This window comes from Trifolium pratense, linkage group LG1, assembly GCF_020283565.1.
Source record: "Trifolium pratense cultivar HEN17-A07 linkage group LG1, ARS_RC_1.1, whole genome shotgun sequence".
NCBI classification, from domain to species: Eukaryota; Viridiplantae; Streptophyta; class Magnoliopsida; order Fabales; family Fabaceae; genus Trifolium; species Trifolium pratense.
The window spans coordinates 30,592,302-30,619,041 of NC_060059.1; the positions used below are offsets into that span (position 1 = coordinate 30,592,302).

Genomic DNA, 26,740 nt, shown 5'->3' on the forward strand with positions numbered 1-26,740 from the left:
ATGGGCCCCCGCAAGTGGGCGGTGGGATTGGTCCCCTTGGATTAGTCGGTCCTAAGGCCGGATACCAAGTTTTCAAAAAAAAAAAAGCAACACTTCAGAGAGCTCATCATACATTGGAGTGAGCATTTGAAAATTTGTAAACTACCAACTGGCTTGCATGTACAACGCATAATTTAGGTGCGTATAACCCAACTGTATTAACTTCGAACTTGCAAGTAAATTAAATTGTTTATTGACTGAGGTGTGTCTAAACTGATATTTACAAGTGGTATCAGTCATGATCGTGTTCGTTGCCAACTAAAATCGTGCTTTAACCATCGTCTTAGAATTTAGAGTTCGGTCTAACTCAACTTACAAAACACACCCCTGGTGCCCGTACTATTGGGCTTGGTGTGCAGATATAAATGGTAGGTGACTCGATCAGAAACATGATAGGTGGCTCAGTCGATCCTGGAGGAGACTCTAATATTATCTTAGAATTTAGAATTGAGTCTAACTCAAACTTACAAAACCGGGTCTGATATATCGGCGCAATTCTGAATTTCAAGGGTCCAAATGAATAGGTAAGACATCACTTCTTGATCTACTTCGATGCCCAAAGGAAAAGAATGATCTCTTGACTCTACTACTGCTATCACCACAAACTGCAACGGAGTCAATGACCTCATGGACATGCATATTCTGTTGATATTAAGATTTTCGAACTAATTGGTTTAACCAAAAAGCCATCATCTTTATCTTTCATACTTACACACTCATCCCCCATGCTAATCACTTTATGAAGCTTAATTGCTTTCATATGTGTAGGACTAGTAGAATCTCTTGGTACCTCCAATTCTTTACCTCTTTCTTGTCTTCTTTCATGCAAGTTTTGTCCTTCATTTTCATCATCCAAATCAACCACCAACGATGTTTTCAACATTTTGGCTTTGAAAATAAGGTGAAGGTCTTGGAGTAAGAACATGTTCAACTTGTACTTCTTCTTTTGTTAATGAAACTCTTCTTCTACAAAGTGGACAATTAGCATTGTTTTGTAGCCAAATATCAACACATTAATGTGAAATAAATGGTTGCAATTTGGTATAACTCTTAGTTTCTCATCTTGTTGAAACTCAGTACTCAAACAAAAAGCACATTCACTAGAGACTCTTTCATCACAGTGTTTTTCTGTTTTGTAATGAATCATTGGAATTGATTGAATCATTTCTTGGTCTAGTCCTCTTGGATCTGAGATTGTTGAAGATTGATTTTCATGTTGTCTTGAAAAAGTAAAATGTCTTGTTCTAACAAGATCAACATTGTTCCAATTGAGACAACATTTGATGACAAAGGAGTAGTAGGCCATTAGTGAAAGAACTGGAATGGAAGTGGCATTGATCCTTGCAATGGAAGTGGCTCATAGTAAGAACTGGAATCACCTTTGGTTAGAGAGTGATTCGACAATTGCACTTCAAGCCTTTGATGATATGAATGTGGTTCCATGGGATTTGCGAAATAGATGGTCGAAAATTGCTTGCATCTTGGTCTTACTTTAAGGTGGTCTCATATTTTTCGTGAAGGAAACGCGTGTGCGGATAAACTTGCAAATTTAGGACATGCTTACACTCAAATGAGGTGGTGGAATTCTCTACCGACTACCTTCTAGGATGACTTTTACGTGATAAGTTAGAACTCCCACAATACCGTACCACCTTTCCTTGTTCCTTTGGGGTAAGGCTTAGTCCCCCTTGTAATTATCTTTTTTTTTTTTTTAAATAACATGAGTTATAGGTAGAGGATGAGAACGTCGCGGGGTGCCAACATAGTTGGGATGTCGCTTTGAACCTTGATATCTAGATGCTCTTAATTTATAAAAAAAAAAAAAAAACTCTTCCTAAATTATATAGTTATATCTCAAAATTTAGTTTTATATTAAATATATATTGATAATCTAAGGAAAAAGTGACATTGGAAATAAATTTAATTTATTTATTTTTGACAAAAAATTTAGTTAGCTCAAAGTAAAAGTTGGTGGAATTTCGTTCCAGTTCCAAGTGAAGTTAGGCTAGAAAATTATTCAATCAGTGTTCAATAACGTGCAATTCAATTTTCAAATGAAGACCCTATAGACGATAGAATCGGTCCTTGTTGTGGTCAATGGTCATCCAGTGAATGATAAGGTTATTCAACGACCACGTCTTGACCAATGAAACCATCTCTTTAGAGGAGAGGTACAATTCAAACGGATATGGATCTCTCTAATTTTTCCTCATGTTTTCTTTCTTTTTTTTTTAATTTAATGGTTAGTAAATTACAAAAATTAAAAATGAGAGAAAATCAACTATTGAATTAAAAAAAAAAAAAAGAGAAAACATGAAGAAAAATTAGAGAATATTCAAATCCATTACACATTTTTCATAAAAAATTTTTTTTTTATTAACCCGGTATAAAATACCATAGTTTTTAAATCCGAACTATGAAAGACCTGGTCAAGGTAATGAGTCATTAGTTGGAGTCAGACTCCAATGATTTGTCCAAATTTAATTACAGATATTATATAAGTTTAAATACACAATTTAAATTTGCTATTTTGTTTTGAGCAATTTTAGTCTTCCTATTTTACGCAATGCACAATTTTGGTTTTTCTATTTTGTTTTACACAATTTTGGTTTCCGAATTTTGAAAAATTTAAATATTTGGTCCTCCTCTTTGTTTAACCTTTAATTTTGATGATTTGACACCATCTTTAAATGACATGGCACATGATACATGCTTATGTTTAGCAAAAGAACACAATGAAGAAGAATCTCACACATTTAGCAAAATAACTTGATATGTGTTCATGATGATCATAAATTTGTATGCATTTATAATGTGTTCGCGCGTGTTGTCGAGGATCATAACTTGTTTTATTTGTCGTGATGTTCTCCTAATGAGTGACCTTGGTTTTGGCGAAATACGTGTAATCTCGCGAACAAATGAACGTGACTTGAGGGGACTAGCCGTTTAGTCTTTTGTTGCCATGTGTCCTAGCTACTCTGACACACTCAAGTGCATATTCCTTTAGTTTATGATCATGAGGACGAAAGAGAACCGTTGGATTGACGCGTCAATTCGTGTATTCTAAGATAAAATCTGGAGCGTTGGATGTGTTTTGGTCACGACCCTTAGATCAACGCAACGGTTCAAACCGGGGTGTGTCGTTTCACTTCACGTGGTTGTAGTTGTTGGGAATTTTCCTACAAATAGGAAAACGGAGGGACTTTCAAACACTTTTGCTCATTTGTCTTTGAAGAACATCCCGTCTTCTCTCCGCATTCATTGAGTTTGTCAAAGGGTCAATTATATTGGAAGCTAGTTCTTACTGCGGTTCTGTAGTGTCGTCTTCTTCATCATCCACCGGTTCTATAGTGTTGTCTTCTTCATCATCCACTTTCTTCTTTACCGGTAAGTTTCTTTGACTAAGCAATCCCTAATTAAATAATTAATTAATAAAAGAACCTTACCATATTTGGACACTTAAATAACTTACCATAAAATTCCATATAAAAGAATATAAAATGAACTTACCATAAAATTTAATTCCATATTTGAATACTTAAAAGAATTTATCATAATATTATTTGAATATTTTAATTAATTAATTAGATAAATGACTAAGTAATTCCAATAAAAAGAATATAAAAAACATCATTTTTATGTGGGCCGAAAAGAATATAAAAAGCAGCATTTTTATGTGGGCCGACCCGATTAATCTAATATAATCTATTGAAAGATAAAGAAAAGTAACCCTAATATTGATCTATATATAAGTAGTGAAGGGGTGATCAGTTAACAAAATAATACTCCAAACTTTGTTGATTCATGGCTAGCCGCATCAATATTCCCAATGACTTCGTTTGTGTCTGCTTATCACTCGGTGGTGGTTCTTGCGGCCGTTTCCCTTTCCGTTGTTTAACATTTGATGAGATCCATTTCCCATTTCGTTGTTTAAGAATGAACAATAATTCTGATTATCAATGGGAGATTAAGAAGGTCTTGGAAGAGAGTGATTGTGGCCGTTTGAGAAGGCTTTGGTTGAATAAGGATCTGGCTAATGATTTTGTAATTCCTGTGTTGATGGGTGGTGCTGAAGCTGCTAAGGAGAAACAAGGAGTGGAAGTTCAAGTATGGGATGTTGACACAAAATCTCTCCATTCTCTCGTTTTCAAGATATGGGCTTCCGCACAATGTCATGTTTTCATCAAGACGTGGTTCAATGAATTTGTTCTTCGAAGGGAATTGAAGAAAGGGGATGTAATTGGTCTTCATTGGGATCAAGCAAACCAACGATTTAATTTCTCGGTTCTCTATAGCTCTAATTAGTTTATAAATAATTGTTGGTGTCTTGTTGCTCCTTGATTATTACTCTAGTTAAATAAGCTTAAGCCCAATTGATCATTTTATTATGTTGTCTTTTGTTATATCAAAAAAATTATAGTTTGTGTTTTTAGTTGAGAAAAATTCTTATAATGCCTGCAAGTAATGTTTGATGTATTTTCATGTTTGGAGGTACAAATTGGTTAATGAATGGTATGAAGCATAACATATAATTTGGTAAATGGTTTATACTGATTGAATACTCTGTTCCTAAAAATTATTTTGATAAGATTATTAATTATAGATATAAATTTTATAAGGTAATAATTAGGCGTTAACCCTCTTAAGTTAGCACACACTACAAGAAATTTTACTAATTTTATAAGGTAATAATTAGGCGTTAAACCTCTTAAGTTAGCGACGGTTTTTGAGCGGTCTAGCGAAGGTTTTAAACCGTCGCAACAGCATATAGCGACGGTTGTACAAAGGTCGCATATCCTGGCGTCGTCAGTACTATATAGCGACGGTTATATGAACGTCCACACAGACCGTCGCAATCAGTTTAGCGTCCATTGTAAACCGTCCCGAAATCATGTAAACCGTCGGGAAATAAAAATACAAATAGATGTATTTCACCATTTTGCGACGGTTTAAACCGTCGTAATCCCTTCTTTTTTTTGAAAAAAAAAATTGTGGTATTTTTTTGTTAGCTTATAGCTTTTCCTGTTTTAATTGATCTTATTTCATACTTGACAACTACTAAATTAATTGATTAAAATCCAATGCATTAATCATCAACAAATGCATAAAGATCCTTGCAATGGAAGTGGCTCATAGTAAAAACTGGAATCACCTTTGGTTAGAGAGTGATTCGACACTAGCACTTCGAGCCTTTGATGATATGAATGTGGTTCCATGGGATTTGCGAAATAGATGGTCGAATTGCTTGCATCTTGGTCTTACTTTAAGGTGGTCTCATATTTTCCGTGAAGGAAACGCGTGTGCGGATAAACTTGCAAATTTAGGACATGCTTACACTCAAATGAGGTGGTGGAATTCTCTACCGACTACCATTCGGGATGACTTTTTACGTGATAAGTTAGGACTCCCACAATACCGTACCACCTAGGATTGTTTTTTTTTTCCTTGTTCCTTTGGGATAAGGCTTAGTCCCCCTTGTAATTTTATTTATTTATTTAAATAATATGAGCTATGAGTAGAGGATGAGAACGTCGCAGGGTGCCAACATAGTTGGGATAGTTGGGATGTAGCTTTGAACCTTGATATCTAGATGCTCTTAATTTATAAAAAAAAAATTCCTAAATTATATAATTATATCTCAAAATTTAGTTTTGTATTAAATATGAGGAGAGATCCGTTGATTCCAGGAGTAAGTCTCCATTGACTTACTCCACTTAATAACTCGACATCGGCATTATATTTCTTCAATCCAACAGTTGAATTCAAATATCTTATTAAGTACATCAACTTCAAATTTTTTTATAAAAATTCAAAAAATGTAGTTATGTATTCAGACTATTGAAATTCAACGGTTTTTTAAAAAGTTTGGCGTACGTCCAATTAAAGTTATCAATAAAAGTATCAAACGGTTTTGAATTTTTATAAAAATTTGTGGAGTTGATCTATTCAATGAGATCTTTGAATTCAACGGTTGGATTGAAGAAATATAATATTGATACCGAGTTATTAAGCGGAGTAAGTCAATAGACTTACTCCTGGAGTCAACGGATACCTCCTCTTTAAATATATATTGATAATCTAAGGAAAAAGTGACATTGGAAATAAATTTAATTTATTTATTTATTTTTGACAAAAAGTTTAGTTAGCTCAAAGTACAAGTTGGTGGAATTTCGTTCCAGTTCCAAGTGAAATTAGGCTAGAAAATTATTCAATCAGTGTTCAATAACGTGCAATTCAATTTTCAAACGATAGAATCGGTCCTTGTTGTGGTCAATGGTCAATTGGTCATCCAGTGAATGATAAGGTTACTCAACGACCACGTCTTGACCAATGAAACCATCTCTTTAGAGGAGAGGGACAATTCAAACCGATTTGGATCTCTCCAATTTTTGCTTATGTTTTTTTTCATTTTTTTTAATTCAATGATTGGTAAATTACAAAATTTAAAAATGAGAAAAAATCAACTATTGAATTAAGAAAAATGAGAGAAAATATGAAAAAATCAGAGAAGATCCAAATCCATTACACATTTTTCATAAATAAAAAAAAACATTTTTATTAACACGGTATAAAAAACCATAGTTTTAAAATCCGAACTGTGAAAGACCTGGTCAAGATAATGAGTCATTAGTTGGAGTCAGACTCCAATGATTTGTCCAAATTTAATTACAGATATTATATAAGTTTAAATACACAATTTTAATTTGCTATTTTGTTTTGAGCAATTTTAGTCTTCCTATTTTACGCAATGCACAATTTTGGTTTTTCTATTTTGTTTTACACAATTTTGGTTTCCGAATTTTGAAAAATTTAAATATTTGGTCCTCCTCTTTGTTTAACCTTTAATTTTGATGATTTGACACCATCTTTAAATGACATGGCACGTGATACATGCTTATGTTTAGCAAAAGAACACAATGAAGAAGAAATGTCACACGTTTAGCAAAATAACTTGATATGTGTTCATGACGATCATAAATTTGTATGCATTTATAATGAGTTTGCGCGTGTTGTCGAGGATCACAACTTGTTTTATTTGTCGTGATGTTCTCCTAATGAGTGGCCTTGGTTTTGGCGAGATACATGTAATCTCGCGAACAAATGAACGTGACTTGAGGAGACAAGCGTTTAGTCTTTTGTTTCCATGTGTCCTAGCTACTTTGACGCACTCAAGTGCATATTCCTTTAGTTTATGATCATGAGGACGAAAGAGAATCGTTGGATTGACGCGTCAATTCGTGTATTCTAAGATAAAATCTAGAGCGTTGGATGTCTTTTGGTCACGACCCTTAGATCAACGCAACGGTTCAGACCGGGGTGTGTCGTTTCACTTCACGTGGTTGTAGTTGTTGGGATTTTTCCTACAAATAGGAAAATGGAGGGACTTTCAAACACTTTTGCTCATTTGTCTTTGAAGAACTTCCCGTCTTCTCTATGATTTTCAGCGTTTGTTGAGTTTGTCAAAGGGTCGTTGATATTGGAAGCTAGTTGTTACTGCGGTTCTGTAGTGTCGTCTTCTTCATAATCCACTTTCTTCTTGCTGCGGTTCTATAGTGTCGTCGTCTTCATCATCCACTTTCTTCTTTACCTGTAAGTTTCTTTAACCTTTCTTCCGTTTTAGTTTTTTTTGTTTTCACTTTTCTATTTTGATTTTGATGAAATTGAAGTTGATGAGGTTACTCTAGTTGAAATTGATACAATGGTTTTAAGGGTTTTACCCTTAGTAATTTCGTTCCACTCAAGCCTGTTATATTTTCCAAATAATAAAATAAAATGTTAGAAGTCCCACATTGACTAGAGATATGGTAAAGATAACTTTTATAAGTGTAGTGCAAACCTTAACTCTAAAGCTAGCTTTTGTGGTTGAGTATAGGCCTCACAAATTCTAATATGGTATCAGAGACTATCCTAGATTCATTTGTTGTTTGTTATGGAGACCTCCCATATTTGGGCTACCCGTTGTTGTTGATTTCACGTTTCAGCTTGTTCAGTTCTGGACGTGAGGGGGTGTGTTAGAAGTCCCACATTGACTAGAGATATGGTAAAGATAACTTTTATAAGTGTAGTGCAAACCTTAACTCTAAAGCTAGCTTTTGTGGTTGAGTATAGGCCTCACAAATTCTAATATAAAAAATTTGTTCCATTCCCATCATAAAAAATTTGTTTCATTCCACTTAAATCTGCTATATTTTTTTTTTCACTTTTTTTATAAGCATTTTTTTCCCACTTCATTTTACTTCGTTTATTCTAAATTATCCAAACTTCAGTTAAAAAGAAAAAAAACCATCTCAAAGTTATACATTAAAAACCTTCCTTACATTTAACCTCACAGTTTATTCCTTTTGAGTTAACAGAAAAAAAAAATTTACAAAAAATCTCTCATTTTCTTTCATATTTGAATCTTCAATCTCTTTGTATTTCTGTTTCATTAATCTGTACTGTATTTTCGATCCCTCTTCAACAAAAAAAAAATATTGTTTTTCAGATTTTTGTTATTTTCCAATTCATACAGCAAAAAAAAAAAAAAAACCCAAAACCAGAAATTAAAGTGAAGTTTTCTAATATATTGAATGCATTTTTAATTCGAATCCTAGAACGCACCAGTTCATCTGTTCATTCATAATACTGGTAAGAGGTCTATTATCTTTATTGTTTCGGAACCGTTTGGATTAACTTACTGCAAACAGTTTATGCAATATAAATTAGTTTTTATATTATTTTATAAGTTCACACTAGTGAAAATTATATTTTTATAAGTTATTTTATGATAAAATACCTTGACAAACTTATAATACTACATAAAAATTTGTCCAACCTATTTGCATAAGCTCAAAAATAAGCTAATCCAAACGAACCCTTGGCCAGTTTTTACTTTCTATATAGGTTTAGTTTAGATTTACTTATTTTTGAGTTTATGCGAAACAACTTAGGTAAATAAATAAGTTTTTTTGTATTATTATAAGCTTTTCAAGGTAGTTTATGAGAAACCAACTTATAAACTACTTTGAAAAACTTATAATAATACATAAAAACTTATTTATTTGTATAAGCTGTTTCACATAAGTTCAAAAATAAGTTAATTCAAACGGACTCTAAAAATAAGAAGATGCTAAGAGTAGCTTCTCAAATACAGTAATAAATTTGTTTTAGAGCAGATAAAATATAAGTGTTAAATGGTGGAGATTATTTTGTATTTAAAAAATCATTTTACATATTGTATCCATGCTACATTAAACAAACACAAAGTAAGAAAGTTTGTCATATATCTTTTTCCATATTCACTATTATGCCAACATCTTCGACTTGTAGAAAAACTTGACATAAGCTCTTGCGGAGTTGAGGGAATTATTGCAATGGAAGAAAGATCAATGGAAAACAACTTTTGTTTGATAACATCTACAACAGCTAAGAGCTTAGTTCAACTTACAACATTGAAGAATATATTCATTACTTCTTTAATCGCTTAACTTAATTTCATAGAACTAGAAAGTGAGAGAAATCAAGAGAAGCATTTTCAATAGAGATACTCTTCCATCATTTAGATTGTAATGAATGAGTTAGTTGCATTGTGCAACTGTATGGTATTAATTATACCAATAGAGATTTGTGTTGACTGACTCAGCACAAGTTAGTTCTGTTTGATTTAGCTATATTTCTTGATATCTCCTAGATATGGTATTTAAAGATAGAATTTCTAGTCAAGACTACCTGACAAAAAAAAAAAGAGAAATGAAATAAAAAGAGAAGAGAATGAAGAGAGATGCATATATATCATAGAATTTGAAATAAGTTAAGGGAGGGGGGAAAAATCGAAATCAACGACAACTTGATTTTGGTTTCATCATATTAAATAAGTAAATTCTCACATATATCTCTTTTCATTTTACATTTCTTTCCTTTCACTTTATCTCATACCAAACACCCAAAAAATTATCACACTCTCTACTCTCTTTCCTTCCTTCTACTTTTTTCTCTTACTTTCTTTCCTTTCACATTCTTTTACAAACCAAACATAGCATTAGAGAAAAATATAATGAAGGAGATGATATAATTTCGAATTGTTCCCTTTAGAGGAGCATATCCCCTTTTCTTTATAGGATGGTAGAATTTGAGTTAAATGATAGGATGATCCAATTTGCATAAAATATTTTTCTCCTAAAAAACATTTAAAACCTAGGCTCATTTTTAAGTTAAGAAATTTTAAAAAGTTTTTTGTCCAACTTTCTTCTTTTAAGGAGAAGAGAAGTACAAAATAAGTCAGACCAAATAATGTTATTATTTTGTTTTGCCTAACTGTTATATAAATAAAACAACTTAAACATAGCTAAATATATTTAAAGTAAAAGTTTGTTATTTAATTAAAAAAAATGACAAAATTGTAAAGAAAATAATTTGATATAATTATATCACTTTTACGAATGAGAATAAAATGTACAATAAAAACACATAAAACATTAATGTTAATAGTTCTCAATACATATTGAATTATTTCAAATATTCTTTTTTTTTTTGTAGAGATGATCTAGATATATGATATAAATTATTCATTAAAACATTATTGAGTGATGTAATATTAGTTAATTATTATAATTTTGTCCTCTCCAAATATACATGTGGTAAAATATTAGTAATCCTATATATATTGGGCTTTATTGGAAGCATGATAGTGAGTGAAGTCTTAAATTTCAAAGATGCCCAATAAGTGATGGGCTAACTTTGATTTTGAAGGACCATACATCAAAATGATTACCAAAATCTTAATTTAATTTTGATGACATGAAAATAAGTTAATTAGGCATGAATCTTGAGCTCATTCAATGTACCAAAGAAAGCACACATACTATGTTCTATATGGATAACGATTCTTCTTGTCATACCAAAACAAACTATAGTTTTGAAGACAAAATTCATGCTTGGTGAGTTGGATAAATGTCATTTTCATTTAATTAATTTTTGGATTCACATGAAAATTTTACATTATTTTGCACCAAAATGTGCTTTGTACTAAACCTTTTCACATGAACCTTTGTAGACATAAATTGAACTGAGCTAAGATCTAATCAAGCCCGTGTTATCTCTGAAGACTGGAGAAACTTTTTTCAATTGATGCAATGTATATAGAAGTTCTAAGTGATTAGCATACCCCAAGAATTGTTTAAATATTTTCTTATAATCATGACACTTTACTTTTCCACTATATTCATTGAATTCAAATGACTTAAGAATTCTAAGACTTTTCATTGATGACAACTGTTATTTGTATAGTAGAAAAGTTTGGTTGGCATGTTAGTAACATTACATGTACGGTAAAAACAAAAACAAAGTTGGCTCCATCAACGAATGAAAACGTCGAACTTAATAATTTCGATATTTGTGAGTTGAGGAATATACCACAATAAATAAGCGCATTTAACTCGACTCAAATAAATTGATCTAAGTGTATGTTTGGTTTCAATTCTGGAGCAGCCAAAATCGATTCTAAACATTTAGAATTGATTCTGTTTTGTTTGGTTTCTTAAAAGTATAATTGATTCTGCCTTCAGAATTGATTTTCCTTGAAGCTAGAAATTGTAGCTTCTGATTTTAGAATTGATTTTTACACTTAAATTCTTTATTCAATTCACTTTTGTAAAAATATATCCAAACATAAATCAATTTTGTCAAACTCAATTCTATCAAAATCAATTCTATCAAACTTAATTCTATCAAAATCAATTTTTTTCACCGCAGAATGTGAGCAGTCCAAAAAAACCCCAAAATAAATATTGCAACTTTATCTAAACACTGTTGACTTGGGATCTGATCTGTTATCATCGTCAATACTTGAAGTTACAATCAACAATAGTTTCTTCTTGGCGCCATTTTTGCGGTTATTAATAACAAGGAACTAAAATATGACAAGTGATTATAAAACATAAATGAGGCAATAAATTGGGAATATTCGCTTGAGTTTGTCGTTGTTCACATGTAAGCCGTTTGTTAATAATCCACACACGTGTTGTATACTCCCTTCGTCTCAAAATGACTCTGTGCATTATTCATACAAGTTATTTTGACCATATTTTTTTATTAATGTATAAAGATAAATATTAACATATGAAATCTTGTTAGATTTGTCTCAATGAATACTATCAAAATATCAATTTTTCATAATTTTTAATAATACACAATTAAAGATATTAATGATCAAAATTGTGCATCAGCAAGTGTGCAGTAGTAAAATGTGACAATTATTTCGGGACGAAGGGAGTACTATACTTGTACTATGATATACTACAATTAGCTAGCCTTATTCATGTGGATGAGGAGTACTCTATCCGTACCAAAATATAAGAATTCATTGAACACTGCACGTATACTAATACATAATTTTGATTACGAATATTTTTAATTATATATTAGTAAAAAAATATAGAAATTTGATATTTTGAAAATATTCATCGAAACAAATCAAACAAGATCTTATATGATAATATTTACATTTATATACTTTTAGAAAAATACCGTCAAAACAAGACATATGAATAGTGTGCATTTAGTCAAAGTATAAGTCTTATAAAATGGGACGGAGTGAGTAGTATACTCCCTCAATCCTCCTTAATTATAAGTAGATTCATTGAATAACTGAACTGATGTATCTAATTTATATTACTACAATTCGCTAGCCTTATTCATGTAGTCGTGGAGTAGTATACTCCCTCCATCCTTAATTATAAATAAAAGTCAACTTTTTATATTTATTGAATAACTGATGTATTTGGTCTGTATTCAATTAATTTAAAAAGTATATTTTTGCTTGTAACTAAGCATGAAGCGAGTATAGAGTTAATAAAAAAATTGTAACTCGATTGTGACATAAATAACCAAAATAAATATTTTCACTGAGTTGAATTTGGACTCTTCCAAATGATTCGTTTTAACGAGATTGTTAACCACTTAAACTAAATTATTTGATAGAACAAATATGCAAACCATCACCTACACCGGTATACACACACAAAACTTAGTGGTTCCTCATTGAGATATTATACATTTTGTGCGTGAAAAAGTTGATTCAATCAAGTGTGAGTCCTACATGTCCTCTCACGTTATCAAATTGCTGACATCTTCACAAAAGGACTTACTTTACAACTCTTTCTTGATTTTAAAGTTTGTCTCAACATTCGTCAATCTCCAGTTTCGACTAAGGGGTATATTAGATTATGTAAATCTTTATATGTAGAATATGTATACTATTGGAAATTATCATGAATACTCTACTCATCATATATATGAGAATCATTAGGGGAATTATTAGAAGATTATTGTTGTATATATAATTGATCAAACTAGTTGCCAGAAACATGTCGATCTATGTCTATTATGTTAATTTATGTTAAAAAGAAGAAGAAAAAAAAAAGTGTCTTATATTATGGTGAATGTGTTAATAAAAAAAAATTGCTGCTTAAAAAAAAAACTCTTATATTATGATGAGTTTGTTAATAACAAAATTTTGCTGCTAAAAAAAAAGAAAAATACACTCTACTTCGAATATTATTACTTCCAGAAAAAGAAAAAAAAATACACTCTACTTTATTTTATATAGAAAATACAATTCCCATGTGTGCACAGAAAATTCTTTCCATAAGGGGTTTCGTGGAATCTTCTTTTTTTACATTATTATTATTATACAGGAAAATGGAGAAATGGCAGGCAGGAGTCAAACCTCAAAGAAACTCACCAAACCTTTATTATTGAAGCTAAAAGAAGTAGCAAATATATATTTTGTCTCATCTTTGAATACTTTTCAAACCTAGTATTACTAAAATAAAAATAAAAAGCTAAGTCTTTTAAGTGTTCAAAATCGTATGCGTAATTCTATTAAATAAATTTAAATCTAAAACTTTTTTTTGGTGAAAAATTTAAAACATTTATTGAAGCAATTTAATATATATTATGTTGATCAATATAAGAAGCTTGAAAAAAGTGTATTAACAATACCAATTAGTTGGTCGAGTTGTGATCGATGTTGTATTTAGTAAGAATGACCACAGTTCGATCTTTCGTAACTGTGATTGTGAGGAGATTGAAACTAATTGATGTCAGAACTGACTCCGAATCAGATTAGGCAGTCCAGTAGCCAGATACAGATAATAATAATTAATAAAAAAGTGTATTAACTATATACGTCATTATGCAATTCAATCACATTTTACTATTTTATCATAATCTATAATTTTTTAAAATAAGAACAAGAAAATATGATTGAACTAATATGTGAAACTTCTGTAAATATTCATTACATAATCATTAAATTCGTAAAACTTACTTATTCTATTAGTAATGTGTAATTATCACAGAATTTAACTATTAAGTTTTTTTTTTTTTTCTGATAATCAAAATTATTATAAGGGTACTCCCTTATGAATCGTCGTAAGATGAATTGTTCGGGAGAATGAATCGTTCAAGACAATTTAAATTCGATTCTTAGTGCAAATAATTTTTAGCCAGATTTTATTTATCTCGCGACCAAACTTTGATTTACCAAAATTCTATTTTTCTGAAAATTAGAGAATTAATAACGAAAAAACAAAAGTTACACATAAAATAAAAAAATATGAGTTTGAACCGCATCCCTCTATATATGAATTTTCTCCATTTTTTTAATCTCATGTATCACCGTTAAAACTCACTTTTTCGTTCTTTTTCTCTCTCCTTTTTAGTAGAAGGTAGAAATTTTAACGCACTCTCATGTCACATGAGAGTATCAGTTCCCGCATGGTCGGTGGACACACATGTGTTGGATGTGCGGTAGTATAGGGCTTTAAAATTTGGAGGCCATTTTGTGCGGCTTAAAATTTTGAGGCCATCATTAATTATGATGTCTCGATGTTATATACGAGAAAAATTATTTTGTTAATGTGTTTGTTTTTTTTTTTTATGTTATTTACGATTTAAATAGAGAATGATTTTTTTTTGGTCTTTTATTATACATGTCATTTTTAATATTCGAGCAACACCTCCAAATAGTCGGGGACTGTCCTGTGTTCCCACTTCCCACCCTATCAAATTTTCCTGTGGCCATTTACCACATGAGAAACAAAATGACAAATTTTTTGATACACATCTTATTTAAATATATAATGGTACACCATTGAAGCAGATAATTCAAATAATTTCATAAATAATATCTATTAATTTTTGGATTTATCAAAATTATCCACTAACGATGTACTGGTATATATCCATTTTAAAAACCAAAAAAATATTCAAGGAAATTATGGAGCTTACGTAACCAAAAACCCTTGGTCTTAAATACCATGAATATAGAACATATAACAATTAAACTAATCTCTTTTCCACACACTCTTAATCTATTGGCTCTAGTAGTGACTTTTACAATATTTTAGTGTCCCCCAAATTGGTATATATAAACAAGCTAGTGAGGTTTCAAATCAATACATTGAGAAAAAAACAGAGTAACTCTTTTTCTCTTTCTTCAATTCTTCTTCAAACACATTCATTCATTCACACACACTTACACACAAACACACTTGAAATGGATTGTTCCTTCATACCCTTTTCATCAAAATCCAATTTTTTTCCACAATCTTCATTTGGGTCACAAGATTCAATCTCATTGAATCCAAAGAATCACCATGAGTTTCTTCCCTTCAATGAAAATGACCCAGAAGAGATGCTTCTATATGGCATGATAGCATCATCATCATCATCACAACAAAAACTAATCACAAGTAGCAAACAAACAACAACTACAAACAACAACAAAGAGAAGAACAACAAGTCCTACCGAGGCGTGCGAAGGAGACCGTGGGGGAAATTCGCGGCCGAAATAAGGGATTCGACAAGACATGGAATAAGAGTTTGGCTTGGAACATTTGATAGTGCTGAAGCAGCAGCATTAGCTTATGATCAAGCTGCTTTTTCAATGAGAGGTTCATCTGCAACACTTAATTTTCCAATTGAAAAGGTTAAGGAATCACTTAGAGAAATGAATTATGTGTTGTCTAGTGATGATGAGTGTTCCCCTGTTATTGCTTTGAAGAGAAAACATTCAATGATGAGACGTAAAATGGATGAAAAGAAGAAGAAACATGAGACAGATGTTAGCATAGATAATTTGGTTGTGTTTGAAGATCTTGGTGCTGAATATTTGGAACAATTGTTGATGTCTTCTGATGATAATCAGAATACTTGGTGAATCAAGATGATTGAAAAATATGTAGTAATTTGTAGCCATTATTTAAATTATTTTGTTAATCTTTATTATATTGATATAAGTGTTTATTCAATCTACTTTTAAATTATTATTTTTATTGAGATAAGAATTTCTTTTATGAATTTGAAGCTATATAAATATGTATACGTAGATTTTAGGGATGACAGAAAAACCCAAACCCGAGAGACTCACCTGAACTCAAACTCAAGTCAACGGGCGAAACTCGAGTTGACTGAGTTTGGGTTCGGGCGACACCCGATAATATGAGTGTGGGTTTGGTATCAGTCAAATCCACACCCAAAACTCATACACCCATCCGAAATATGTTAAAATACCTAATTACCCCATATATATATATATATATATATATATATATATATATATATATATATATATATATATATATATATATAAAAGTTTTAAAGTAAATGTTGTAATTTAATTTCTTGAAAGTCTATATTTGAATTTCCTTGGAAGACCTGAATTTTAGTTATAATTTAATTCAAAGTCTATATTGTAATTTCTTAAATTTGAAAATTATTTTTTGAATGAAAGACAAAACAGGTAAGAAATACCGGTGCTAACTTATAAAATCTACATTCAAATGTTTAAGACTTCAATAGTGTTTGTCACTTCGTCTAAGGAAAAAAAAAAAAAATCCTTTTTTATGATACCTTGTGTTTAATTTTTTCAATTTTCCTTTTTTATTTATAGACTATATTGGAGTATATTATTTTGGTAAAATATAAATTCATGGTCAGGCAATTTATATGTTAAATGTTGACCGAAAATTACTAATTTAGTCTTTTTAAAATCGTAGGAGTTGGACAGTTGATCTTGAAAATGATTAAAATTAAAAAAATTCAGTTTCATTATTTCTTTGAACAACTTTTTGTTTTTAGATAAATTAAGATATCTTCCACTATTTTTTTGTCATAATATAATGTTAGAAGAGTTATTGTTTTTGGCTCCACTAACCCTAACTCAGCTTAAAAATGTCGATATTATGTGAAAAATATTCACCTATATTCAAACTCAAAACTTCATAATTATGTGGGTGAGTTTTAGTAATGCTTATCATTTCTTTAAGGACAAAACTTACATGCATTTTCATACATGCATTTCTTACTTTTCCTCTCACAAAGAGGTAGTTTTTTTTATTAAAAAATAATTTTCTTTTATGTTAAAAAGAAAGGAGAAAGCTAACTCGTGTCATAAGTATGTTAAAACACTTAATATAGAAAATTAATCTAAAAAATTGTGCATTTAATTTTTTTAAAGTCAAAATTTTATTTTTCTCAATGCAAAACTTCTATTTTTAAATTTCTTAACATGTACTCTTAGTAGGACCCAAAAAAAATTATCATTTTTGGTGTACCTTGTATTAAGGATCAGATATAATATACACAATATTGTTTCTATTATCAACTGAATTATGCTTAAAATTAAGAGTTTAATTGATATGCACTTACGGTATAAAATAGTTTTACTTTTACACGATCGTCCAATAAATAATCATCATTTTGCCATGTCATGTCAAGAAAGTTGGGTGATGTAGCGGAAAACATAATTGGTATTGGTTGACGGTGTAAAATTATTTTACACCGTCGGTGCATATCAATTAAATCCTAAAATTAATGTTGTTTATTGTTGTAAAGATAAAAGAATTAGAGAATTTGCATCAATCATGTTAAAATTGATTAAGTTGTCAATGTCTAAATTGATTGAGATAAACCGTTATTTGGCTTATTATATAGTATAGTATGAAATTCAAGTTATAAGTCAAGATGCATGGTCGAGTTTTGAACTGTTTTCGGCCACGCGTTGGGTGCAGATGAGGATCTCTTTTGCATTTTGGCAACCCTCAAATGGAAAATTTCAGACTTTTTATATGGCGACAAATTTTTGTAGCAATTTATGACAAAACAAGAACACGATAGAAGTGTCTTTATTTGATTGTTTTCTAATTAAGATAGGAACAATCATAGCCACAAATTATTCCTCCCTAAAAGTCTTTTTCGAATTTTGCACAAAAATTAAGAAATGATAAAAAATATAAAGTAAAGTCATTTTTATCTTTATTTTATTATGATAGAGAAAATATATTTAATTAATTAATATGTTAACTTTTATAAGGGTATAAATGGTAAAGTATCACTAAATATACATTGATTTCTTAAAATGACTAAAGTTTTTGGACAAAATTAAAAAAATAAAAAAACTAAAGATTTGGGACAGAGGGAGTAACGATGATGTTTAAAGGATTTGATACTAAAGTAGTTTTCTTAATAGTTTATAATAAGAGTTATGTTAACTAATATCTCTCGGATATAGTTAAAGATTTAAAATATTTTGAAAATATTTATGTTTTTTTTTTATAAGAATATTTGTGTTCTTTAACTAGTGTTCACTATTTAACATTTTTTTATAATAAATGAGAAAATCAACACACAGTTACTTGAATGAGAGAGGTTGGAACATCTACAATTGTCGATGAAACACTTAATTTTTGGGGTGCTTAAACATGTTTCATTTATAATTTTTTAATAATAATACGTTTAATCTTTTCAATCTAGCACCATTAACTTTATATAAAAGAAATATGTTTAATTAATATTTATTTTTTTTAAGTAAGATGATAGAGATAATATTGGAAGAAAAAATAATACGTTATAAGCTATTTAAAATAGTGTTTGAAAAATAAACTATAAGCTTTTTAAAAAAAACTATTACCAAAACTTATAAGCTATAAGGTAGCTTATTTTTCTTCCCAAATGGGGTGCTTAAATAATGTGTTCCATGTATAATTCTTTAATAATAATACATAGACTCTTTTTGGAAAAACACAAAAGCTAGCTTATAACTTATAAAAGTTTTATTTGGTAACAGTTTTTTAAAAAGAATTTATAACTTATTTTACTAGCTAACTGATAGCTTATCATTCTTTCAATGTACCCAAGAAAAAAAAAATCATTCTTTCTTCCAATATTACCCCTATCTTACCCGGAAAAAAATTAAATATTAATTAAACATATATTTTTTATGTCATTTCATACTTATAAACTACTAGTTCAACTGTTAATTTTACTAAACACTACAAATTCGATTAGTTAACTTATTCGTTATAAGTTAAAAGCTAGCTATAAGCTATCTACTATTTTCTACCAAAACAAAGCCATAATAAACGTTCAATCTTTTCACACAACCCTTACGCACATGGTAGAATATCTGGAGCGCACGCAACACGATAATGATGACCTGATTGTAAGTGCGACTCAATAGATTTTAAATATATCCTAATACCATCTTAAAATTTTAGATGAACATCACTCATTATTACAATATAAAATTTGTAAGGGGAAAACTGCTCTCATTTATGAAAATGAGTTAAATCAATGGCTAAAAGACTAACTAAACTTCCAACAAATTTTACTTTTTTTTTTTTTGTATAAAATTGGTCTAAATGAGAAGAGACTCTTTCAACTTAAGAAAGTGGTTATGAATATTTCTCCATGTATTACTTCTATTTTTTTTATTAAATTACATATTTGATCTCTTAATTAATTTATTTATTAGTTTCATTTTAGTCCCATAATAATAATTTTTTGGTTAGGTTTTAGTTCCTTAACTATATACTATTAGTCAATTGGTCCATTCCATTAATTTTTGTCAAAAATTGTTAAGTTATATATACATGTGGCAATAAAAATTGTGATGTGGCATGTGTGACTCAGTGTTATACAATGTGTTAGATCAAACTTAGGGTTCTATAAAATTTCTTCTTTTCTTTCATAGCATTCATCATTTTTGTGATGTAGCTATAACCACTGCACAGACCGTGTTCCCACTCACATCAATGCATTGCAAAATAAAATAGAGAGGGAATTTGGTGATATCAGTCTAATGAAAAAAGGGATGTTGTTGCAGAAGGAATTTTTTGGCATTCTCCAAATTGCAAAGAAGAAGGGGATGCAATAGTTTTCTTTGATTTGGGTTTTAGTTTTTTCTAGCTAGTTTGTGATAACAAAAAATTGAAGAAGATGAATGAGTGTGGATTTGCCACATCACAATCCTTATTGCCACATGTCTACAAATTCACATTTTTTGGGAAAATTTAACAAAGAAGACCAAATAAAAATTGACTAACAAAAGTATACTTAGAGTATCCACAATGGAGCACTCCAACTTTGAGTACTTAAATGAGTCTCACATGGACACATCATTAATTTATTATTTTTTAATAATAATACCTAATAGGTACTCAACCCCTCCAATTGAGCACTTCTTAAAAAGTTTTGAAATGGGTCCCATCAATAACCTCACATTATTACAATAATTATTTAATTATCTATTTTATAATATAAATTGATTGAATGATAAAATTACAAAATTAGTATGTACTATTTTTTTTTATAATTCGAAAAAATAATTAAAATTCGAAATTTAATTTAAAATAATATTGCCAAATTTTAAGAATTACACAATTAAAAAATAATTTAAAATAACATTACATAATTTTAAGAATTACACAATTAAAAAATAATTTAAAATAACATTACATAATTTCAAAAATTGTGCTTTTTGATGTACCAAAAAAAAATTGTGTTTTTTTATTTATAAATATTCACTAATTCAAATTGAATATATAATATAAATTGGGTCCCATGAAAAGAATATTTTAATGAAAAATAAGATGGTCCAAGAGGAGAGAGTTCTTATTTTAGAAGTGGTACCTAATAGGTACTCAAATTGGTGGTACTCCAATGGTAGTACCTAATTAGTACCATAAATACCTAATATGTACTACACTATTGGAGATGGTCTTAAGAGATCAAAACGTAACAAAAAAATTAGTTATGCGATTAAAATGAAACTAACAAATAGATTAAGAGACCAAATATATAATTTAATAATTGCTTTGTATTTTTTTCAACAAGTAACATTTTATTGATAATGGGATTGTGTACAACGTCAATATAGATATATTCTACGCACATTCTATAAAAGATTGAAGAAAATGCGAAATATGGCCGAATAAAAATGACACGAGATGATTTGTTTTTGTAAGTGATCATAAATTCAATTTTTGACATTGTGTGTACGAAAAATCTAGTTGAGAGGAGAAACTTATCTTGTATGTCTAATTAGTTCTTTGACGATATATATAACATATAACATGGCGCGGTAGATATTTCGTACATATAATTAAAAAAAAAATCAATTTTTTATAATTGATTGACGAATTAAGTAAGATATGGTTCCATTGTGGAAACATTTCTTTGAATTTTGAACGTGGTATATGATGTGGATATGCTTGATTAATATTTTAGTAACTTAGAAAATGACAATAATTCACAGGTCATCAATATTTCCTATGTATACGTAGTTGTGTTCAAAACAGGTGGCCAAGCATGTTTACCAACGTACTAGGCTATGCTATGTCTTTCTCGTGACTATAACTATACATCAACAAAACAAAGACTTGATCGATTGCACGTTGGTAGAAAATGACTCATGTCAAAAAAATTACTTGTTCAAAAGGGAATTTAAAATTAAAAATACGTACATTAATTGTAATATTATAATGATGAAATTTGATAAAGGAAAGTGGAAGGAAAGAGCTAAAGAGCCTTATTATTAAGTTGGTGAGATTTTTCTAGAATTGAATAATAAATCTTAATCTTGGAAGAGTAATATGCCATGCCAAATTTATTGAGTCCAAGTTTGAAGCAAAATAAGCTTTTCTGTTAGTTGGTTATTATGGTCAAATTCAAAATGTTATGATACTTGGACCAAAAGCTATAATCTCTCATGACTTGTTTATGAATGAATTTTTTAATCCTCACGTGGGTATTATAAATTTCATTTTTGTATTTTACCAATTTTCCCTTGGTTCTATTTGTATTCGTCCGATCGGAAACTTCCTTGATATTGAGAAATGAGAAATAAATTGACCAAAGCATGCTCACCCTTTATTTAATGTTTATGAGCAAATATTAGTATACCGTATATAAAAAAAAAAAAAAGAACAAGCAAATATTAATATTTGTTTGTCTCTACAAAATTACCGAATTATAGTTATTGTTCATATTCGGTTGCTCATACTTTACTTAGAACAGTCAATTCTTAGACTAGTTTTCATATATATTTGAGATTATTCTTTTATGTATTGAACTTTTGGCAATTAATGAAATACGTTAAGTTTGTTTGATTTTTTTTATTTTCAAAAAAATTTCTGTTTTGTTTTTACTTTTTAGTCAACAATGAGCAAAATTTTGAATTTTTTTTTAATATAATATGAACTTATATAAATTTAACATAATATAGAGACACATAACATAAAAGGTCATGAGTAAAAAAAATAATAATTAAAAGGTCATAATATTGATATTAAAATGAACATAATTTTTTTTTTGAAGAAGCTAAAATGATATATATATATTAACTAAAGAATAGTCACCTCAGCACAAGGTGTGCCAAGATGGGCTACCAGAGTTTACAAAGTGACAGAAAAGAAAATATAAAGATCACAATCATACAAGACCCAAACATAACAAAGGACCAGACCACCAGTTATGGTAGTTTAATGCCAAAGTAACATTCTTCGACTTCAACCACCTATAAGAAAATAACTTGATCTTGTCCAATAACTGGATGGAAGTGCTAGTTGAGCCTCTGAACAATCTGTGATTTCTTTCCGTCCATATAACCCATACGCTGACAAGCCAAATAAGCTGCAAAAAAGACCGGCGTGTCCGAGATCCACCACCTGATGATGTGAAATGAGCGAAATGATCCCGAACAGTACTGGAGTCCGTCAAAGGAATGTCAATCCACGTGCACACTAAAGCCCAAAGGGAACCAAAGAAACTACAGGAGATGAATAAATGATGAGCCGACTCTGCCTCCCCACACCCAGCTACGCATAACTGTGCTGGAGAAGATAAGATGCCTCGAGTGACCAGGTTGGACTTCGTAGGTAACCTGTCACGTAGTAGCCGCCACGCAAAGATGGATACCTTCAAAGGAACCTAAGGATGCCAAATAAGATGGTCTGCATCATCCATAGTAACCGAGTCACGAGAAGTCAGGAGCTGGTAAACTCCTCAAACAGTGTAACCTGTGTCAGGATCTGGCTGCCACCGCCACCTATCTGATTCCTGTGTCTGTAAAGAAATATCAGAAAGTAAAAACTGACACTCCCTCAACATGTCCTCCTCCCACACCCTCAGCTGCCTCCGCCAAACCCAAGCCGCCCCATCCATCCCCCATCCTAACGAGAACATCTCAGCCACCGTATGCAATTTGGTCTCTCATAAAGCAAACAGACGGCCAAATCGCTCACATAAAGGAGTCTCATCCACCCAGGGGTCAGTCCAAAAAAGGGTATCTAAACTGTTCCCCACCCTCCTAACAACATGCTCCCCGAACCAACCTCCCCCTGACTCTCCAACACCATCCCTAATGCTCACTATCTCTCGCCACCACAAAGACCCTCGTCTCCCTCCATCTCGCAATCGCCCTCGCTCCACCCCATAACGAGCTGCCAACACACGAAACCATAACCCCTCTCGATCCACTAACATCCTCCAACACCATTTACCTAACAATGCCAAATTAAACTCCCTCAACTGTCGTACCCCCAAACCTCCATGCTCTTTCCGTAAAGTCCTCACACCCCCCCAAAAAAATTTAATTAAAAGAGATTCAATAGAGGAAATGATACCTGAAGGAGCTTTGAAGAAGGATAGAGCATAGACAGGTAGAGATGTCAAGACAGACTTAATCAAAACCAGACGACCACCAAAAGAAAGAAAGCGACTCTTCCACCCAGTTAATCTATTCTTTAACCGTTCCAACACCGGTGTCCAGAAGCCCAAACGCCTCGAATCACCCCCAACACTTTACAACATAAAGCAGACGCAGCTTCGCCTAACCAGGATTCAGGAATATTCACCCCAACAAGCATACTTTTGTTAAATTTGACCTTTAATCCTGACATAGTCTCGAACAACACCAGTAACGCTCGCAGAGCCCGAACATTAGCCCAACTTTTTGCCCCCATTAACAGAGTGTCATCAGCAAACTGCAAGTGCGACACCGAAATAGGATCCAACTCCCCTAAACTATATCCCACAAATAAATTACGCGCTACCATAGCCTCCATCAGCACATTTAACCCCTCAGCGGCCAAGAGGAAAAGAAGGAGATAACGGATCTCCTTGTCTTAGGCCTCTCTCAAGAGGGAACTCATCAGTTGGGCTACCATTGACCAGAATAGATGCTGTAGCCGTACCCACACACTCCCTAATCCACTTCCTCCACAAAGTAGGAAACGACATACTCTCCATAACCTTGTCCAAGTAACTCCAATCCACCGAATCATAGGCTTTCTCGAAATCCACCTTAAAAAGCATAAGTTCCTTCTTTGACTTTCGAGCCTCATCCACAACCTCATTAGCGATAAGAATTCCATCCAGAATCTGCCTATCCTTAACAAACACTGTCTGAGACTCTGAGATCACACTTCCTATAACAAGACGTAAAATGAACATAAATTGGTCATTAAGGACTAAAAAGAAACTAAGAAATTTTTTAGATGAAAAATATAACTATTTTATAGGAATGAAAAACAAAGTTGATTAATTTTCTTTTTTTAGGAAAATGGGGTGCAGATCGGCTGCAATGCAACACCACAAATATATTAAAAGAAAATAAAAATGTACAATAAACTATGGGGGACATATAACCAAACCCAGTCAAACTACATAATCGCTCAAATGGGTATATAAATTGATTAAAAACAACAAAAGTGGTAAAAAATAGAAGCAAAGATACACACATCACTATTCACTAGCACTATCCAGCGAATCCGCGTACGGGCGCGAAACCAAATAGCAAAAAAAATTGATTAATTAATTTTATAAAATAAAAAACATATTTAAATTTTTTTTAAAAAAAATAGAGATAACATTTGTAAACAGTCAGTAATAAGTATGTTCATATGTTCACGGGCTTATTTGGCCCATATAGCTTTTAGTGGCTAACTTCGGAGAATTTCTTTTGGCACCACTTGGACATTTTGCGTGCTCTGTTCCTTTTTAATTTGATAGCAAATATTATAAAAAAGAAAAAATTCGAAGAAATTTTGAAAACACCGTCCGCTGCTTAAATAGCGGGTCAATCGGTAGTTAAGTCTTCTATCTCAATCAACGGTATGTCAAGTGGTCAATTTTAATTGGTTACTTGTTCGGCCATGTCATAGAAAAATGCCTATATGTATTCCCCCACACTCACTCACCTTTTCTTCTCATTTTCTGTTTTTCTGTTTGTTTTTTTTTTTAGTTTTACTTTAGTTTAATTTTTGCCATTTCGTGTATAAACGGCCGCATAGTCCGTCGTCGGCTACTGATATTGTTTCGACCAATGTTGTTTAATAATCATGGTTGTGAATGATATGGTAATCGATGAGGGAATTTTTGTGGTCAAATTGGGAACAGTATGAGTAGCCAAAACTGAGACCACTCCAACGAAACTTCATCTCTCTCGAGTCAAAACCCTGTCCACCAAGCTGGATACTTGAGCTTGGCAAATAAGACTTTCCTGAACACAAATGAGACTGTCCTTCCGTGCTAAACTTTTCGGTTCAGACTAGCTAAGTGGCTGTCTGTAGGTACTGTTCCAAAAAAAAAAAGTGGCTGTCTGTAAGACCGAAAACAAAACTTGAACAAAACTTGTAACAAATCTATTTTGCTGTCTAATTTTTCTGTCTTTCCTGTTATCGTTTTTGTTTCATGTCATAGACTGGCCTGCTACAAAAAATGACGTGACATTCAATTTGATATATTTAAGTTGATTTAATATATTTTAAAAAGAGGTGACATTGAAGGATTCCTTTGGTTTACCAAAAAAAAAAGAGGTGACATTCGATTTGATGATATTGAAGGATCAATAATCATTAAACAACAAGAAAAATCATTAAAAACTTTGATTTTAAGTTTATAAATGAATCATTTTTATAAATTTAATTAATGAATATAAATAATTAATCCATCTGAATGATTCTATATCACCAAGTCGCATGTCATGTTATTTAAAATATGACAAATCATCAATTTGGGTCCGGTTAAGGTGCATAAGCCCAAGCTTATGCACCGTGCATAATTGCTATGCGCGCCCCCCATATTGCTACGCGCGCCCCCAACTGCTACGCGCCCCCCCATTTTCTAGCCCCCAATTTCTAGCGCGCCCCCCATATTGCTACGCACGCCCCCCAACTGCTACGCCCTCCCCCCAATTGCTACGCGCCCCCCCATTTTCTAGCACCCCAATTTCTAGCCCCCCAATTTCTAGCGCACCCCCCTAGGTTTTTTTTTTTTTAGATTTCTAGCGCACCCCTCAGATTTTTTTTATCACGCTTTTAATTTTGATTGATTGAATTTTATTTTATTTTATTGATTAGGGATAAATTTCAGAGTATTA

The 26,740-nt window shown here is 31.3% G+C and overlaps 3 protein-coding genes and 1 pseudogene across 3 annotated transcripts; 2 read left to right on the top strand and 2 right to left on the bottom strand.

Annotated features, from left to right (window-relative positions):
- Window positions 1-543: 543 nt before the first annotated feature.
- LOC123892175 lies at window positions 544-1,345 on the bottom strand (annotated as a pseudogene).
- A 2,498-nt stretch (window positions 1,346-3,843) lies between these two features.
- Window positions 3,844-4,344, top strand: LOC123892181 (B3 domain-containing protein At2g33720-like). Its single transcript, XM_045942002.1, has one exon. The coding sequence runs from the start codon at window positions 3,844-3,846 to the stop codon at window positions 4,342-4,344; it is 501 nt and encodes a 166-aa protein (XP_045797958.1).
- Window positions 4,345-15,461: 11,117 nt separating this feature from the next.
- LOC123902971 (ethylene-responsive transcription factor 1B-like) lies at window positions 15,462-16,331 on the top strand. Its single transcript, XM_045952817.1, has one exon. The coding sequence runs from the start codon at window positions 15,578-15,580 to the stop codon at window positions 16,238-16,240; it is 663 nt and encodes a 220-aa protein (XP_045808773.1). The 5' UTR covers window positions 15,462-15,577; the 3' UTR covers window positions 16,241-16,331.
- Window positions 16,332-22,791: 6,460 nt separating this feature from the next.
- LOC123892190 lies at window positions 22,792-24,425 on the bottom strand. The gene is made up of 3 exons (XM_045942009.1): window positions 24,153-24,425; window positions 23,371-23,424; window positions 22,792-23,289 (listed from the first exon to the last, which is right to left on the bottom strand). The coding sequence occupies exons 1-3, from the start codon at window positions 24,423-24,425 to the stop codon at window positions 22,792-22,794; spliced, it is 825 nt and encodes a 274-aa protein (XP_045797965.1).
- Window positions 24,426-26,740: the final 2,315 nt, after the last annotated feature.